At 36.6% G+C, this 20,704-nt stretch overlaps 1 protein-coding gene across 2 annotated transcripts in view; it reads left to right on the top strand.

Moving 5' to 3' along the window:
• The window catches only part of SLCO1C1 (solute carrier organic anion transporter family member 1C1), a 54,802-nt gene that overhangs the window by 27,837 nt on the left and 6,261 nt on the right, over positions 1-20,704 (top strand). For both annotated transcript variants that reach the window (XM_045555255.1, XM_045555254.1), the window contains 6 exons: positions 57-302; positions 1,303-1,467; positions 9,117-9,312; positions 13,647-13,812; positions 16,682-16,866; positions 19,450-19,514. In XM_045555255.1, coding sequence (XP_045411211.1) covers positions 57-302; positions 1,303-1,467; positions 9,117-9,312; positions 13,647-13,812; positions 16,682-16,866; positions 19,450-19,514 — 1,023 coding nt within the window. The remainder of the gene's footprint in view (positions 1-56; positions 303-1,302; positions 1,468-9,116; positions 9,313-13,646; positions 13,813-16,681; positions 16,867-19,449; positions 19,515-20,704) is intronic.

Below are 20,704 nucleotides of genomic sequence, written 5' to 3'. Positions count from 1 at the left end.
ATTTCATCGCATTAGTTTGCTATATGTGTTACTCAGCCGTCTTCTCTATCTTTCAGATCGCATAACCATTACCCCAAAGGATCCCCAATGGGTAGGGGCCTGGTGGCTTGGTTATCTAATAGCAGGAATTATAAGTCTTCTTGCAGCTGTGCCTTTCTGGTGTTTACCAAAGAGTCTACCAAGACCCCAAAGTGGAGAAGATTCTAATTCCTCCACTGAGAAATCCAAGTTTATTATAGATGATCATACAGACTACAAAACACCCCATGGAGAAAAGGCAAAAATAATGGAAATGGCAAGAGGTAAGTCAAATTCTCCAAGATTTGGAAGCACTTTCAGTTTTCCTGTTGAGACTTTAGGGATGCTATAAAATACCCCCCACTTCCCATTGTGTATTCCCCCCAAAAAATTGAGAAACCATATAGGAAGCAAAATGGACATCAATATTACTGGAACCTTTATTAATGGACACCTTTATTATTGGAAAACTGACTGCAGTATGTGAAATCTCCACCCTCTCACATCCCTTCGATTTAGACCCTGCAATAGCCTCTACCCAGGATTGCTGCTTTGTGTATGGTTGGGTGGACAGAATAGAAAATAGGGGACCTGAAGGGTTGGTGGCCTTTGAACAGATGAGATCCACCCATGTGAGTATTGCAAGTCTCCCACCAGTGATTTGAGTGAGTGTGGTCTGGGCAAAAGGCCAGAGCGTTCCAATGAATCCCCTCCATGGGGGTGAAGACGAAAGATTGGTCTCCTCCCCCCTTCTTCTCAGACAATATTTACATTTATCCAAATCCTTCACATGTCTAATTGGTTGGCTACATAATAGGAAGAAGGGAGAATACCAAAGTTCATCTCCAAAACCAACATTCATACATTAAATGGAGATAAATTTTATATGTCTTTCCCTGTGGCCATGACACAAGTTAGAAGAACAGAGACCAGAAAAGTGAAGTTCTTGATGTCCTGCCTATGGCTCCTAGCTGGATGGTGAGGGGCCATTCTCATCACCTTTGTCTTTTAAGGAATCTCTTCCTGTTTAACTTTTACCTCTAATGGAATCTATATTACATTCCTATAGAAGCAAGTTCTTATGTCTGGATCTGAACCTGGCCAGATGGCAGCCTTGAGGTGTGCCCGTGGTTTATGATGCATAGTGTGTGTATGCACCACACTATGACTACTCCCAAACACTGTGACAATGGAACTTAGCCATCTCAGTCCTGCCACCACAGCTGCATCTTCTGCCAAGTGTGACACTTTCTTTAATTATTCCACATTATTTTTGTCTTATAGATTTTCTTCCATCACTGAAGAATCTTTTTGGAAATCCAGTGTACTTCCTCTATTTGTGCACAAGCACTGTTCAATTCAATTCTTTATTTGGCATGGTGACGTATAAACCAAAGTACATTGAGCAACAGTATGGGCAGTCATCTTCCAAGGCCAACTTTGTTATCGGTATGTTTATCTGTCCTTCATGTTTTCTCAGATACTATCTTAGATGCATTTTTTCCTGTGATTTTATTTATCGTTATTATTTTTTGCAGTTTTTTTATTTGTAAGTACTAAGGGAGTACAATTTATTTTGGTTACATGTATCACTTTTGTAATACTTGAGTCAAGGCTATAAGTGTGCCCATCACCCAACTAGTATTCATTGTACCCATTAGGTAGGTTTTTGCCCCTCCCCTCCTACCTCTTCCCCCTGCTTGATTTCCACTACGTTTTATATTCCTTTGTGCATGTGTGCTCATTGGTTAGTTCTAGTTTAATAATGAGTACATGTGGTATTTGTTTTTCCATTCTTGGGATACTTCAATTAGGATAATGGTCTCCAGTTCCATCCAAATTGTTGCAAAAGGTATTAATTCATTTTTATGGCTGAGTAGTACTCCATGATATACATATACTACATTTTATTAATCCACTCGTGAATTGATGGGCACTTGGATTGATTCCACATCTTTGCAATTGTGAATTGTGCTGTAATAAACCATTGAGTGCAGATATCCCAATAGTGTGATTGTTGGGTCAAAGGGTAGGTCTACTTTTAGTTCTTTGAGGAATTGCTATACTGTTTTCTATAAAGGCTATACTAATTTTCAGTCCCACCAACAGTGTATAAGCATTTCTTTTTCTCTACATCCATACCAACATCTTTTGGTTTTGGACTTTTTAATAAAAGCCATTCTAACAGGGGTAAGGTGATATCTCATTGTGGTTTTAATTTTCATTTTTCTGATTATTAGTGACATTGAGCACTTTTTCATATGTTTATTGGCCATTTGTCTATCTCCTTTTGACAATCTTCTGTTCATGTCTTTTGCCTCCTTTTTAATGGTGTTGTTTGACTTTTTCTTGCTGATTTGCTTGAATTTTTTGTAGATTCTGGATAATAGCCCTTTATTAGATATATAGTTTGAGAATATTTTCTCTCATTCTGTAGGTTGTCTCTTTGCTCTGTGGATTATTTCCTTACCTGTCCCAGAAGATTTTAGTTTAATAAAATCTCATTTATTTATTTTTGTTATTGCTGTGATTGTCATTGGGGATAGCCCTAAAACTGTCCTGGCAAGGATCAAAGGTCAGCTCCCAGGCCACTGGGGAAGGCCTCCAAGAAGGGGGTTATTGTGGCCTTACCAAACTGGAAAGTCTGCTAGTGAGGAAGGGGTCATCTGTAGTTCAACAACTGGCTATCAGGAGTGACTTTTGCCCCTCCCTCCCTTGCTCTTCCCCTGCCCCAGGAAACTCCTTCCAGTGTCCGGTTGTAAATGGGTGCCTGAATTCACCATGCTCGCCAGCAGTGGCACCTTGGGCTGGGAATCACCCTACCCATGGACCTGCCCCAGTCTGAAGGCATGGTTTTCCTGCATGGGGATGGGTGCTCTACCAGTTTGCAGCAGCTTGGACCCACAGTGCTCTCTCCTGTCTGTTCTGCCTGCATGGGCCTCTCCACTTCTCTAGTTTAGTTCTCAATTCTCCCCACTTTCCTGTGCCTCCAAATAACCCCAGGGAGTCCTTGGGGGTATGGGATCCAGCTGTGCACCTGTCTCTCTGGTGGGCATCTCCAGGGAGTGTCAGCAGGCAGGGAACTCCCAGACCTGGCCCCGTAGGTCCACTATAGGTCCTCAAGGGGAAAGATGTGGACCCCTCTCTTTGTGGAAGCCTCAGACTGGAGGGTGCACCAGCAGAGTGCAGGGGACCATTTTTGATAGTCTTGGGTCAATGGCCCCTCTTGGCTGCAGTGGCTGGGGGAGTAGAGGGGAAGGAAAAGAGTCTGAATGGAAAAGAGACAGTATTCCAGTTCTTCCCTTCTCTCTCCCTGGAAGGAGTCCCATCCAAAATGTCCAAGCTCTGGAATCACAGAAGTTCTCCAGGGCCCACCACAATCTGGACAGGAGTTGGGAACTGTCTGTTTGGGAACAGGTGATAGGAAAACTGAAGAGCTGGAGCTCCCTGGGGTGGAGAAAGGGACAGTATGGGCAGGAAGCCATATGGTGTCTACCCTCTTGGCTCGTGGCTGTGGCTATGGGGGCTGACCCCCAAAGTGGCTGGAAGCCCAATGCTTTGTTTTCAGGATGGTCACTGTTCAACGGTTGTAGCAACATTTGGGCTTGTGGGGCTAGAAAATCTCCCAAGTAGCTTGGCAGTCCGCCCACCACTGGAGGTGTGTGGGAAGGAGAAATGAAACTCCCATCTACAGCCTTCATTGGGCTCTGAGCTTTTCTGAGGTAAATTTTTGTCGTTATCTTTTTTCTTCTTGTTCTACTTCATCATTTCTTTCCATGAAGTCTCTGGTAGGCTCTGGCACTTTTTCCCCCTGAATTACACCTTAGCTGTTCCCATTGCTCTCTCTCCTCTATCTGAAACTCTTCCTTCCTTCTGGGACAATATGGGAACCGATGTCTCTAGTCAGCCATCTTCTCCCACTCTTTAAATGCATCTTTAATGCTTAGTAATCTTAGAGAAAATTCTTCCAATATTTAGACTGAAGGTAATTTAGAGCATTTTAGATGAACTCAAAAAGTAAGTGTAAAAGAGTCTAGCAAAGTAAAATATTTACACTGTGCCACAATTTTGTAACAAGAATTATGCACAACTGTGGGTGAGGGACCCAGAGAGAAAGTTGTCCTTGAAGAAGTCACATCATAGAGACCAAACATGCATTTTATAAGGAGATTCTTAATACTGGATATTTGTGTTTTGAGTGTAGCCCAATTCTCACAACACTGGCCATTTTACATGAGGAAGTTTTAGGATTATTTAAAATGGGCATTTGGACAGGTTAAAAGATGTTCATCACAGAAGAAAACTGGTATTTGCTCAGCATCAAAAGACTTCTCTTACTCCTGGCAACTGGATTAATTAAAAGGGTCATGTTTCTAGCACAGCAGTGCTGTCAGTGGTGAGAAAGATATTCAAGGGCCAAGAAAATCATGAAGAAATGAATGAAGAGGAACCAGAATCCGCAAATACATAACCACCACCCTGGAAGCAACTGGATATTTTTAAAACCTGAAATGAAGTTCCTTTAGTTCAAGAAGATGTTTTTTAATGTTACTGTTTCAAGACACAAAATATATTCTATTTCTTTGGACATATTACTTTATGATAGGAGAATGCAATGGTTTAAAATAATTTCCTCTTCATAAAATACTGTGAAAATCACTCTATGTATCTATCTCTGAAAGAGACCAGGGCAGGGGTTGGGGAGGGACCCCAGCTGAGTATATTTTAGGAAATATAATTTTTCTACAACAATCCTGAGTGATGAGCATCTAGCAGATGCTAATATAATTCTTGATATTAAGGTTAGATCACTGAACTATTTGACTTTCAACAAGAATTGGTTCATTAATTTTACTATTTATTGGTTGATCTGAAAAACTGTTTTAGGTTTTTTTTTTCCCCAACACTTCATTCATGCCAATCAAAGCTTTATATTGACTTCAAGAAGAATAGATGAGGAATGAAAGCTTATGAGAGACATTCTTTTTATTTTATGTTAAATTTTTCATATGTTTATTGAGATATTTACAATCAACAGTTAAGCTTACAGATCTTAAATGTATAGTTAAGCTGGATAAATTTTTACATATATATTTGCGTAGTAACCACCATCTAGAACATATAGCACACTTTAGTACTCTGGAAGCCTCCCTCAAATCTCCTTCCAGTCAATATTTTTCCACAAAGCTAATAACTATTCCAAACTCTATCATTACAGACCAGTCGTACCTATTTTTGAACTTCATATAAATTGAATAATATGTTACATACTTTTTTGTGTCTAGTTTTTTCAATTGAAATGAAATCTTTAAGATTCATTCATGTTGTATATAGCAGTAGTTCTTTTTCATTGTTTTATAATATCCTATTACATGAATATAGCACAATTTATTTATTGTTGATGGATATTTGGGTTGTTTTCTGCTCTTGACTACTATAAATAAAACTGATGTGACCATTCTCCATGTATATTGGTGGGTCAATACACTCATTTTTCTTGGCTATACCCTGGGATGCAATTGATAGGGGCATGCTCTGAAGCTTTCAGTTCAGAGTCTGGTTTTCAGAAGACACTTTTTCTATAAACCAATTTTGAGAGGTGGGATTGAGAGACAGAGAATGTAGGACTCTGCTCTTGTTGTGTCAGTCTTGGGTCTATGGAAAGGGTTTCAAAGTCAGGTACTATGTTTTCTATGTTTATTGGATGTATGTGTGTAAAAATAGGGACTTAAAAAGTACATATTAAAGTAATGGCAGCGCTTACTTCTGGAGAAGGAGGATAGAACCTAGAACAGAAGGAAAACTAGTTTTATCTATATCCATATTTTAAATAATCAAAAAAATTATAAGAAAATATTAGCTAGGTTGGTGCAAAAGTAATTGCAGTTTCAGAACATGAATTTTAAATCATTATAATTAAGCTCAAACGCATCTTTAGTAGTCAAAATAGGAACCATTACAATCAACACATTTTTGCCAATGAGAAATAAGTTTGTTTATTCCTGCGGTATAAAAATTTGTGCTTCAAGATTCAACAAACTCTTGGAAAGCATTTTCTGCATCCTGCTGGTTGTGGAAGCATTTTCCCTGCAAGAAGTTGTTAAGATGCTTGAAGAAGTGAAAGTTCGTTGGCGGGAGGCCAGGTGAATATGGCTGATGAGGCAAAACTTCACAGCCCAATTCCTTCAACTTTTGAAGCCCTGGTTGTGCGATGCCCAGTCAGATGTTGTCATGGAGCAGTATTGGGTCCTTTCTGTTGACCAATGCCGGCTGCAGGCATTGCGGTTTTCAGTGCATCTCATCGATATGCTGAGCATACTTCTCAGATGGAATGGTTTCACCAGGATTCAGAAAACTGTAGTGGATCAAACCAGCAGCAGACCATGCAGCAAACAGTGACCATGGCCTTTTTTTGGTGTAAGTTTGGCTTTGGGAAGTGCTTTGGAGCTGCTTCTCAATCCAACCACTGAGCTGGTCATAGCCAGTTGTATAAAATCTACTTCTGATTGCAAGTCACAATCCGATCGAGAGAAATGGTTCATTGTTGTTGCATACAAGAAGGGAAGACAACGCTTCAAAACTACGATTTTTTTTTTTTTTTTGGTCAGCTCACGAGGCACCCACTTATGGAGATTTTTCACCTCTCCAATTTGCTTCAACTGCCAAATGACCATAGAATGGTCCATGTTGTGTTCTTCAGCAACTTCTCTTGTAGTTGTAAGAGGATCAGCTTTGATGATTGCTCTCAACTAGTCGTTGCCACTGTGCTCCTCATCTTCAAGGCTCTCCTCTCCTTTGCAAAACTTCTTGAACCTCCACTGCACTGTACATTCATTAGCAGTTCCTGGTCCAAATGTGTTGTTGATGTTGTGAGTTGTCTCTGCTGCTTTGCGACCCATTTTGAACTCAAATAAAAAAATCGCTCGAATTTGCTTTTTGTCTAACATCGTTTCCATAGGCTAAAATAAACATAAAATAAACAGCAAGTAATAAGTCATTAGCAAAAAAAATACAGCAAGAAATGCACATTAAAATGACGTATAACACAACCACAATTATTGAAGAATATATTCCAATATCAAATGGCAAATTTCAACAATTCTAAAACCACAATTACTTTTGCACCAACTTAATAACTTGGGTCACAAAAACCAGGTTTGTTATTTTTTTTCCTATTTTCTAGTCATTGTTTTTCAAATAGTAATCAGGTGGCTCTTGACTGATTTTTGGCTCTTTGGGGTCCCTGAACATTTTAATCTCTGCCACTTGCCATACCCACAAACATCAGGTCAGCTGGAAGAGCAAAAATTAGCCTTTCTTCTCTTTTCCACTTCACTAATTTCATGATCATGACCCCTTTGAGATGGGCTGATTTCTAATATGATCATTTTAATGTTAACTTATACAACCTATGATCAAATCAAAAGAGATGAAAAAAAGCCATTTATTATCATCTATATAGAGTGAAAACATTTTTTTTAATAATGTAAGAGCAAACCAAAGACCATTATATATTTGATACTTGGGATTCTACAAAGCTTAGTTAAGAGATTGGATATATAAATTTATAAAGAAATAAAAAAGAAAAGAAGAAAGGAAGAAAATTTGCATCTCATTATCATTAGATGTCAATGTTTTCATTTCTATTTAACAATTGGACATTGGGTTGTGAGTCAGAGATAATGGGCACTTGGGGTTATTGTTTACCACAGCAAATGCTGAGTTTGTATTTGAACCTTGCCTGTTGGGTAGAGTTTATACCAGTTTCAGCCTTATATTATTTGACAGAAATGCATTATCTCAAAACCTGAAGATAATTGGGACACCAGTGACTGATAGGTAGATAGTATGAGAAACAAATTCTAAGTAGCAGAGAGGTTGTTTATTGTTGAGTGTAGATTGCTCTTCTCTAGAGTATACCATGTACAATCTGACCAACAAGGCACCAAGGGGCCTCTTTCCCCAAGTCTTTTCCAACACAGAAGTTCCACTCTCCACCTCACCTCCAATATATTCATTTTTATAAATATAATAGGTAGAAATTAATTGCATAATATTTTTGTGCCAGATAACATGCTAAGAACTTTTCATGAATAATGTCATTTAATCACCTCAACAGCACTGTTATTAGTTTCATATTATAGGCAAGGAGACAGGTTTAGAGACATTCAGAGAATTACCTGCAGTTGCACAACTACTATTAATAATTGGTAGAACTGAGATCCAAACTCAAACAGTTGGGTCTCCAGAGTCCAAACTCCCAACAAGTTGGACCTCTTCCTAGTGTTGTTTATAGCTCATATTTATTTGGTTACTAGTGAGGTTGCACATCTATTTATCAGGGATAGTATCTCCCAAATCCCTTGAAGGAGAGGCAATGTAACAGGCATGGGACTTAACTTCAGACTCTTTGCATTGAAATCTAGTTTCACCACATACTAACTGTGACCATAAACAAATTGCTCTCTGAAATGAGAATAATCATATGCCTATTCTTAAGGTTGTGATGAAAAGTAAATGTGACAGACAATATATCAAATACTTAGCTGAGTAGCTGGTCCATTATAAGAAAATAATATAAAGTATAGGTTGTTGTTAGGAAGGAACAAAATTCAAAGGCTAAGAGACTGGGTCAACAAAGCAAATTTTGTTTGGGCCAGAAAATAGAAACAAGACTTTTTTTTTTTTTAATTTCCTACATTCCATGTGCCTATTATTTTTTTATGCACAATCTTAAAGAACATTAATAGACACCTAATTGCTACCCAATTGCACCTGTTAATCCTGGGATTGGACCAGAAAGATTTATTGATTCGTTTTGTATTTATTGATTTAATACCTTGTGCTAGACACTGTGTTAAGGAGAACTCTGAGACTGTGCAGTTGTGCTATTAATCCATATTGAGACACTCATCAAAAGTTCTTGATATATGTCAGTTGGTAGTGACTGAATATTTCTATAATTTAAACTGACAAAATAGTCTGATAATACGTCAGGACCTACTGCATAGTTCTGTTTAATCCCTTAGAAAGTTTGTGTGAGTGCACTCAGATTTCTTTTAGAGATCACAAAATAATATATTTTTCTTGTCCCTCAGGGCTCATCAACATACCTGCAGTGGCCCTTGGAATATTCTCTGGGGGGATAGTCATGAAAAAGTTCAGAATCAGTGTATGTGGTGCAGCAAAACTCTACTTGGGATCGTCTGTCTTTGGTTACCTCCTATTCCTTTCCCTGTTTGCACTGGGCTGTGAAAATTCTGATGTGGCAGGACTAACTGTCTCCTATCAAGGGTATGTCCCCTCATTAAATGGTTTGAGGTGATTGGCTTGTTTAATCAAATTAATTATTGGTAGAGTTTCAAAATTAGTAAGATAATGAGATAATTTGATTTTTAACTATTATAACAATGGGAGAGGGATTATTGTTCTATTGTGGAATAGCTGATAATACTTATGACTTAGAATCTGTTATTGTCACCAAAATTTATCTCCCTTGAAATTGAATGTCTTTGAGAAATATAAAGATTGCTAAATCCACATTTTACATTAATCAACCTGATTAGTTTGCAGAAACAACCTCATAGTGGAAATACAGAGCTTAAATCTTGCTTCTGCCTATTCTTAGTGAAGTGACATTATATGTTATTTAAACCAACCCCGTTTCAATTTTCCTGTCATTAAAATAGAAGTAATAACTGCCCCTTAAGGTTTTATAAGATGTAACACATTGCCACACTAGAAAAAAATTTTTTTCCTTAGGGCCTCGGTGTTTTATTACAAAAATAGAATAAAAACTTCAAAAACAAAATGATTCTTTCTAATTTAATGAAAAATTTGTTATTTTTTATTGTTTTCTGTGCATGAGTTATATGCAATTGAAATAGTTTATGCAGCCCCCAAGGTGAAGACACGTGTGAATTACATATGCTTCATGAGGCCCCGGGCTCAAAACTAGCATGAGTTAAATACAACTTGCATGGCAGTTAATGTGTTAAGCAAGATAATGTTCATGAAAGTGATTAGTACTTGCCTGACATAAAACAAATGAGCCATTCGTGGAAATAATTGTCTTTTTTTTCCCCTTTGGACACCTGAGTAACTGGAGTGGTCTCTAATGCAATCCTCCATGGTTTCTGTTGGGCTCGAATCACATGAAGTTTCAGGAGAGAGTGGCATCCTTCAACCCAGTGAGCCCTACAACAAACAGCTCTTTTTAGCTGGGTGGCATGCAGGTGGTCAGAATGTTCATTGATGCCTTCAGACCTATGCCATCCTGTATAGGGGGATGATTAGATTGCCTTGTTTCCAGAGCCTGTATCTCTTAATGCAAGGCTAGATCTTGTAGGCACTATTTTGCCCTTGGCCTTCAAGAATCCTTCCAATGATTGTACCTCCAAACATGAGTTTCCAGCATGACTTTTTTCATCCTTTCGCCTGTCTGTGCATTATTTGTTTTAAAATAATTATTGAGCCCCCACCTTGTTCCAGACAGACTTCTACCTGACTGCCTGAAACTCTTCCTGGGGCTCAAAGCAAACAGCTCTGACACTGTATATTTCCTGCCTTTCAGCGGCTTCTTGCTTACTGCCCTGCTCTTCCTTCCATGCTTTTCTGTCTGTCTTGTCTCTGTGTTTTAACCTCCATAACCTTCAATGACCTGGTTTCTACTGCTGCTAAATGAACACCAGTTATAATTATTGCCAACTAAAATGTTCAGGAAAATTGGTGAATGCAAAGTTCATAAATTATGGCTTCAGGGAGTTATCGCAGGCATGTTGTTAGACTAAGCTGAGTGTGGTGTTACCTTGGTGACAGTGAGTGATGTTGATTAAGAATGTTAGTTGTCAATACAAATTGCAAGGAGATTATGGAGAGAGCAGAAGCCCTGTGCCATTTTTAACTGTCCCAGTGATCCCCATGGTAGGGGACAGTGGTAGAATACTGTATATTTTACAATTTACAAAACATTTAACTTTCATTATCTCACTTGTATCCTCAAAACACCTTTATAGCCCAAGTTTTGTTATCTTTGTTTAAAGGAAACTGCTTTTAGAAAAGTCAATTAGCTTCCCCAAATTTAAATGTCTATAAAAGGTAGATCTGGAAACTGAACATAGGCACAGCTCAAAGTATAATGCTCTTTCTACAGCATTATACTGTTTCTAAGCCAAAAGCAAATGCATAAACAAAAGACAGGAAATTTTGGGGTTCACATGAAAAGTAAACCTATATAAGCAAAGATGAAATATTTTTAAACAAAACATATTCGTTGAGTACTAGTCTCTTCAAAGCGGTCACATGGAAAGACTATCACTGCATTGTAGTAATGTTGTCATTGTTTAAATCATTCTAAAACTCCTCTTTTGAAATTGCTTTCCATATTTTTTAGGATATCCTTAGTAATGACAAAAATTTAGCCTTCAAGTATAGCTTTACCATTGGTAGTAGCCAAAAGAAATGGTAATATCACTGGGAAAATCTCTCACCTCTCAGCCTAACTATTTCAAAGAAAATCTCATTTGGATATCAACATTCTGGCATATTTGTTAAAAGTCTTATTATAATTAAAATTTAAAATCACAACTCTGCTGTCAATAAATCCTTCAGAAAATATGTACGCAATTAATTTTTGTCCTACAAGATAAATTAGGCTTACTGTCAGTAATATAAAGTAATTGGGTTTATGAAATATAAAATGTTCATCATGGATTATCCCATGTTTCTTTGTTCCAAAAGGCTGCTTTGTATCTGGACATTAACAGGTACGCTGTAGACAAGCTTTAGATATGGTAATGGAAGAAATCTTTCTTCTGCAATAATAACTGTTGTGAGATAAGAATTTAGAAGCAAGAGGCCTGGAAGGTTTCTACTTCCAGGTTTGTCGTTAACAAACAGTGTGAATTTGAGGAAGTTATCTGCCTGCTTTGGATTTGACTTTCCTGATCTACCAAAATCCTAGATCATGCTAAGTTTCCTTTCAGCTCCAACCTTCTGTGCTCTCAGCCTTACAGTATTCTCAGTGGCCTGATTCCAGACTGTCAAAGGTACATTTTTATACTTTCAGATACTACGGAACAGTTTCAATTAACAATTAGTATTTTATGGAATAGGACTAAACATTCCTGTAGAATTTCTCAGAAGGCCTAGTTAAATACCCTTTCACACTGTTTGGAGACATCTCAGAGGTCTTCTGTTTTTACTTTAAAGGTGACCAAACCTATAAATAGCAGTGCTACTAGATGGAATATTACATCAAGTAAGAAATTATGGATGCCATCATAGGAAATGCTTCTCAGAGGCAGGGGCCAAAATGACGGATTTTTTTCTCCAAAATAAAATACTATTTTTCTCTGATTGATTGACTTACCAGAAATATTGTTTCTTAGCCTATTTTGTGCCAGGAATTGTTCTTGGTGCTGGAGATATGGGAGTGAATAAAACAAATAGTTTCTGCCCTCACTGAGCGTATATTCCAGTGTACTTTTTGTTTGTTTAAGGTCCTCAAATATCTTTGTAAAAAACAATGGGGGAAGGGTGAGAGGAACAAGCAAATAAATAAATTCAAAATGGCAGTAGAAAATGGATTACAAAGGGCCAATGGATAGCATATATGGTGCAGATAGAAACAACATACCATTGTGTAAGTTCCCTTTGAGAAGAGTAGTGGAATATGCGTAGTGCAAAAGGACAAGAGCAGAAGGATTAGGCAATCCAAGTGAGAGAAAAAAGTGAAGGAGAGTAAATTCTGGGAGAGATGAAGGGAGAATATAAAAGAGAATGGCAGAGAATAAAAGAAAGGGAGGGAAAAGACAGAAAACAAACAAAATTATGTAAAATAACTTAAAAAAAAGCCAACACCTGAGGGCAAATATTGTCTCATTCATATTTGTAACTGTCTCCTATCTTACAAAATCTAGCACTTAGTAGGTTTCCAGTAAAGTTTTATGAACAAATGAATGGGTAAGTCATTGAAATAGCATGTGGAATTAAGTAAGAAAGGATGATATACGATATGGAAGAGCACCATACAGTGGGGGGATATACGGGAGGAAGTTTAGTTGAACTGGGAATGCATTTATTGGTGAGATAACACAAGAAGGGTATGTAGCTCCTACGCACATTGAACGTGTATTAAATGTTAACTGCTTGGCTATTTTTTCTTTGACCATTAACAATGTCCATTCTACTGATGCTCAGACAGTTCTGAAAGACATTCACACACACGCACATACATACAAACACCCCACCTGTGATGCATTCAAGTAATGTCATAAATTGCTCTAAAAGTTTACTTTTCTCCCTTGTTAGCCATTTTTATACACCTTTGCATAGAAATAAATATATTAGAAGATCCTAGAGGCAATAGATTTTAGTAAAAGCCATGAGCTAAGAACTGGAGATTGTGTGAATTTTGAAACCTCTGAAGATAACTTTCAAGAGAAAGCTGTTTAATAGTGGACTCACATTTTATGATCACAAGCTGACATTTCTGATGACAATTGTATTTCCAAAAGGCAAATTTTGTTGGCAGTATCATTTATATCACTCAAGAACGTTGATTTTTGAAAATATTAGGTTGCTACCTGCTAAGAGGTAATATTTTATACTATTGTATTTCTTTTCAGAACCAAACCTGTCTCTTCTCATGAACGAGCTCTCTTTTCAGATTGCAACTCAAGGTGCAAATGTTCAGAGACAAAATGGGAACCTATGTGCGGTGAAAATGGAATCACATATGCATCAGCTTGTCTTGCTGGTTGTCAAACCTCCAACAGAAGTGGAAAAAATATTGTAAGAAATCTCCTCCTCTAACGTATACGCCCATGGGCCTGTTACAATATGACAACATGGCACTGTGGGGGCTGAGCAGCAAACCATCACTGGTAGGAGCCCTGGCTCTTACCTTTGCCTTGTCCTTTCGTGTGGACACAGGAAATTTATAGCCATCCCTAGTGGAGCTAGAGTTGTTGAAAGAATTAGGGTAAGAATTAAAGTTATGAAACAGGGTGGAGAAGCTTTTGTAATTACGTAGCCTAATTCTCTAGTTTTGCTTATAAAGAGTAATTAGCCCTGAATGAGAAAGTCCCAGGCATAAGATCATATAATAAGATCTGCTTTGAGATCCATGTCTCCTGACCTCAAGACCAGTGGTCCTTGGAGGTTTTAGGGGCAAGACAAATGGAGGCTCATATCAGGAGGTCTAGCTCCAGAGGTCTAGGTCCAGGGATCAGGGATCTGATTACAACGATGTCCCAGAGCTATAATATATAACTCTGCTTGGGAAATCAAGTCAATTTGTGTGATAATGAAAAGACCAGGTGAGCTGGAATGGAGGGTTTCTGTAGAGTAGAAGAGGGAGATGAAGGTGGAAATTTAAGTAGAAAGCTGTCTTAGTCAGTCCACGCTGCTATAACAAATATACCAGAGACTGGGTAGCTTAAACAACAAACATTTACTTCTCACAGTTCTGGAGACTGGTAAGTCTAACACCAGGTGCCAGCAGATCTGGGCCTGGTGAGGGCCGTCTTCTTGGTTTGCAGATGGCCATCTTCTCTTATCCTCCCACAGCAGGAGGCCAAGAGAAAGGGCAAGCTCTCCTGTCTCTTCTTATAAGGGCACTAATCCCATTCATAAGGGCTATACCCTCATAACCTAATTTCTTCCCAAATGCTCTACCTCCAAATACCATCCCATTAGGGATTAGGATTTCAACATATGAATTTAGGACAAACATTCAGGCCATAACAGATACCAATTGTGAAGATATAATGTACTTTAATCATGAACAGACTTGCCCTTCCAAGCATGCATTTACATTCCTGTCCCAAACATAGACTCTTCCTTATACTCGCCCTGTCAGACTGCTTCCCATTTGTAACTGGTAAAATCTGCCTTTATTTGACAGTCTTAGAGGGCTGAAAATTAGACCATACATATTTACACATACGTATCAACTAGATATGAAGGCGTAGGCAAACCCGTCTGCAAATATACAGTAGTTTGTTGATTTTCTGTTTATTATGCTATTATTTTGACATTTGATTCAGAGCAGAAAGGATGGATCTCTGGCAACAGCGAAGACGACTGCCAACCATCTGAAATCTGAGCTTCACCATCCTTCTCTTTTCTTCCTTTCTTTCCTTTGCTTTTGATTCTTTCTCCCCTTTTTTTTCTTTTCTTTTCACCCACAACTGCATGAAGGTTTTTCTTAACCAGAACTACCATTTTTGAAGACATTACATGCCAGGGGCTAAAGACACGTACTCTAAAAACAAAATTACATTTAAATCTCATGGTCCTCAAATAATTACGTAGTATTTTATTTATTCTTCTCATGTGAGAACTGAGGCACTGAGATACAAGACTTGCCTAATTCAATTATCTAGTAATTGTCAAGAATCAAGACTCAATAGCTTTCAACCTGACATTTTAAAAAATCTACATTGCTACTCTTTCTAGAAGAGGAAATGTCAGCTTATTTTTGTTCTTTATCTAAAAAAATCACAAACTCTTCTGTGATGCAAATGGCAACTTATTTTATATACACATTCATAAATGAACTTTACAGAAATAAATTATTGACAGTTATAAAAGTTGCCTCTCTAGCAAAATTTAGTTGAGTTCTATGCATCAGGATTATTTTTACCTAGTAGCCCCTATAAAATGTTGTCAGATGCCCATTGATTTAACAAAATTTTATTGAATGCTTAAAATGATGACAAAGCATATAGTTTCTACCTTCATAGAGGTTTACTCTGCTGGGGAAATATATTTTAAACATAAATACATATATGATATCCTGATAAGTTGTAATGAGCATTGTGAAAAAAATAATAAGTTAGGATAAAAGGATGGAGAGATGGGGGCATTTTTTTGAATGGGTAGCCATGGAAGTTCTTTCTAATGAAACTTCTGAACAGAGACCTGAAGCAAGGATGCCAGGCATGTGGTTATTTAGGAGAAGAGCTGCCAAGCAGAGAAAACATCAGGGCCATGAGGCATGGGTAAAAAACTTGCCAGGTTTGAGGGGAGGTTTGGCAAAGGCAAAATGGAAAAGCAAATTTGCAAAGGCCATGTGTGTAGCTGATGCAGAGGGAGAGAGGGAAGACCATTGAGCAGTAGATCAGAGTGGGATCCAGGATCTACATCATGGAGAATGTGTAACCCACTCTAAGGATTTGGGATTTCATACAAGTATAATGAGAGGCCATTGGAAGGTTGAGGGTAGTGATGCAATCTGACGCCATTTTTAAGGGTTCACATCGGTTACTGGATGGAAAATATACTATAGCTGGATAAGAGTGGAAACAAATTGAGCATGAAGAGACCACTGTAATAATCAAGGCAGGAAATAATGGTGACTAGGACTTGGAAGTGGTAGTGACGGAGGAAAAGTATGGTTGGATTTGGTAGGGTTTGCTGGGAGATTGTTCTGCAGGATTAGTAGTTTGTAGACCAATCATCTGGTGTTTGGTTGATGAAATGTTGTATCTCTATAGATTTTGCTTTGCTTAATATACTATAATACAAAAAAAGAATATTTCCCCATTGTTTATACAATGTATGCCTACTGTACTGCAAAACATTTTAAATGGATATTTATCTTTAATTTTATTTAAATGTTACCACAATAATCAGACTTTTCTCTATTGTGTTACAGATATTTTATAACTGCACCTGTGTGGGAATTGCAGCCTCTAAATCAGGAAATTCCTCAGGCATAGTGGGCAGATGTCAAAAAGATAATGAATGTCCCAAAATGTTTCTCTATTTCCTTGTAATTTCAGTCATCACATCCTATACGTTATCCCTAGGTGGCATACCTGGATATATATTACTTCTGAGGTGAATACTGATTCTCCCCAACCCAATTTTAATGTAAGACATAGTCATCTAGAACAGTGATTTCAAATTATTTTCTGTGGAATCATGGTGATTCCTCGTAGCTTTTTCAGGGAACTTGTCCCACACCCTGTTCTACTTTTATCTGTATTGTACTTAAATTTTTATACAAAAATGTGGCTGAACAAAAGTTTTCTTAGTTGAAAATGTTTGCAAACCATTAATCTAGAGAGCAATGTTTGTACCTACATCACTATAGTCATGCAATAAATATAGTATGCTACTTCTAACGTTGGTGATAATGTTAACTAGTATAGATAAGATATTTTAAACTAAATATATAATAGTTTCACCAAATTATGGGAGATACCATTTGTAAGACACTTTAATGGCTCATTTAATGCCACAATATTTTGCATTTATTATTTTGATATATAGATTATTACTTTTTCTGTATATTCTTGCCATGACTGGAATTAATTGTGGGGGATTTTATGGGTTTTGGATCAATTGAGGATCCTAATCCATAAACATCATGTCAATGAATTCAAACACCTTTGCTTATAAAACTCTGAATTTTAAAAACTATGTAGCCCCTTGCATATTTACAAATGGATATGGAAAAATTTTTATCATAAGTGTAAATAATGACTAAGCATTCATTTCCAGTATATTGTAAATATTTTCATTTATAAATATAACAATTTTAGGTATAAGTCACTCTTTCAAATGTAATTAATGGGATCTAAAATATAGTTATTAGATTACCAACATCACCTAATTAAAAATTATATGAAAAGATCTTTAACAGTCACAAATGTTACCTATTTCTTGTTTCTTCTTATGCTTATATCTTCATTCAAATTCCCTATTGACTTTTCTCCTATTATAATATAATTTGTGCTTGAATATTTTTTATTGATTATCATATCAAACATCTCTATAAAAGTTACATATGAATTCAAATTTTGAAATAATTTTATAACCAGGATTCTCAATGATAATATTTTCTTCCCAATTGAATTAGCTTTGCAATATCAATATCTCTATTGTACAATTGATTAAAAAACCCTAAAAGGATATAATTTTTAATGACATTATTAAACACGAAGAGTCAAAATTTACTAGAAATCAATCTTTTATGAGATGGATTGAGTGGTTTTCATATTAATTCATATATTCAAGGATGAATATTAGTTTTTTCTAGAATGGGACTAATCAACAGTATTGTGTACATTTTTAATTTCCCACAGTTTTTATTATGGAAATTGATTAAGAAGGGTAAAAATAGAATTTACTATCCACAAATCTGCTATTCTTTTTTTTTTTTTTTTGAGACAGAGTCTCACTTTGTTGCCTGGGCTAGAGTGAGTGCTGCGGCGTCAGCCTAGCTCACAGCAACCTCAAACTCCTGGGCTCAAGCGATCCTCCTGCCTCAGCCTCCCGAGTAGCTGGGACTACAGGCATGTGCCACCATACCCGGCTAATTTTTTCTATATAGATTTTTAGTTGTCCAGATAATTTATTTCTATTTTTAGTAGAGGGGTCTCATTCAGGCTGGTCTCGAACTCCTGACCTCGAGCGATCCACCCGCCTCTGCCTCCCAGAGGGCTAGGATTATAGGCGTGAGCCACTGCACCTGGCCAAATCTGCTATTCTTAAAATGGTTTAAGGAGAACATGAGACATTTATGTTTACAAATAGGAGCAAGCGTTTGAGAAATGTGAAAGCATTGTCCTGGAGTTTCCGGAGAAGTGTGACTATTCAACATCTTATACTGTGCCAAGTAGTTACCTGGGACAAATGAAAAATCAGGTTGCTTACTATAGAAAGCATTTTCCTTTACTACCAGTCTCTCAAATTAACCATGGTCAATTTTGATATCAGAAGGACTCCCTTGGTTTGAAGGAGAAACATTGTGATTTTTGCCTCTTTTAAAGCAAAGACTAAATGATATAATATATAGGAAGTACTTAATATCATGGCTAACACTCAATAATTGTTATATATCATCATGATTATTATTAGTAAAATCCACAGGTTAATCAGTTAAAGCTATTCAGTCATATTCATGATGCTCTTGTTATTTTATGTGTTTTTGCTCTTTTTCTGAGAAATTCAGGTCCCCACTATTTAGCAATAACTTTTAGCATGCTGTGATTATATCAACCCTGATCAATTGGGTCCTGTGCTTTTAGACCAAAGTCACAAAAACTAGTTATAGGTTATTAATACTTTATTGTTGCTTCAAATTCTTACAATTTCTTGGAATTTATAGGGTTTTTTCTGTCTTTACTATTTTGGTGATTAAACTTGTGATTTGACTTTATCCAGCACCATTTGAATATGTCATGTACAAGTGATTTACCTTCTAGAAATATTAACTATCAACTCCTTGAAGCACTGCATGCAATGGAACATAGCTTTTGCACATTTTGCCTTCCCTGTTCTAGTACACTAGTGGGTTCTCCATAAATGATACTTGAATTCTAACGTGATTTATGTGTGTTAAGCAGATTATCATTCAAATTTCTATTTGCTTTAATTAATTATATATTTTTGTAATGGTTCTTTTGTTGATTTTAGGTGCATTAAGCCACAACTTAAATCTTTTGCCCTGGGTATCTACACCTTAGCCATAAGAGTTCTTGGTAAGTATAATTTATGCTTTAATTTATGGTAGCCATCATAAGTGTATTTTGAAGACTTTTCTAAATATTTTTACAGAATTCCCATGCATAGCTAAATGATGTAGGTAGTTAAGTCTATAATCTTTTTATTTTCTTCCTTTCTTCATTTCTTTGTTCCCGTCTTCCTTTCCTTGACTCTTCCCTTCCATTGTTCCAGAAATATTTATTAAGTGCCTGTGCTGTGTCCTAGATATAATAGAGATTTTATGAGAGTAATCACAATTTTTTTAACAATTTTGTCTCTTCCATTCATTACTCGTATGTTCTCACAAAATCCATTGCTCTTAGGGGAGAGCTCTCAGAGGAAACCAAAAATTAGTCATTAAGAAAGGGTGAAGCCTAAATATATATTTTTTCAATTATTAAAATGGAAAGAATTCTGTTGAGCTATTCTCAGTGTCCATTCCTAGGATATATCATTAGGTAGAATGATAAGATCATTCAACAACCTAAGTCTATGGATTTGAGTAGGGATTTTTAAAAATGTAGTTGGAATTTTTTTTTTGACTACCACATTTTTTTTAATATGCATTGGTTAAAACCCATAGAAAACAATGAATGAGACAGATAAGGTTTTTTCCTTAAAGAGTTTATATTCTAAAGCAGAAAATGAAATAATTGTAAATGATCCTCTGTAATTTGATGAAAAAGAACTACCCAGGAAGGAAAACAAATTCAGAGCTTTAAAAATTTAAAATTAAATTTAGTTTACATAGATCTTGATAGTAAAGTGATACAAGTATAAAATAAAAGAATTTAAATAAAACCCATTTTTAAATTTGAATTTAAAATATCAATATAAACTGACATTTTTATTTTAAAATAATGTATATTTTATAGCTCTCTCTTCTGAGAAATCCAGAAACTATGAAACCCAGCAGAAATGAGCCCCATAGTACTCAGTCTGTGATATCTAAATGTCATCTCCCAGTAAAAGAACCATGGCACCTTGGAGAAATGACTGATTCAAGGACTAGAATAGAGATTGCATAATGATTATGGGACATCTTTTTGTACTAGAAAGTGAATAAGCTATCAAAAGCTAATAAGAATATATCAAAGGGCACAGAATCAATTTGAAAAGATTAACCTCAAGGTGAGATAATTTCAGAATCAAAATAGTAGTAGCAATAATAATAATAATCATGGCC

The sequence above is a fragment of the Lemur catta genome, chromosome 6 (assembly GCF_020740605.2).
Source record: "Lemur catta isolate mLemCat1 chromosome 6, mLemCat1.pri, whole genome shotgun sequence".
Classification (NCBI taxonomy): Eukaryota; Metazoa; Chordata; class Mammalia; order Primates; family Lemuridae; genus Lemur; species Lemur catta.
The sequence above is the reverse complement of the archived record's forward strand: the minus strand, read 5'-3'. Positions and strand labels throughout refer to the sequence as shown.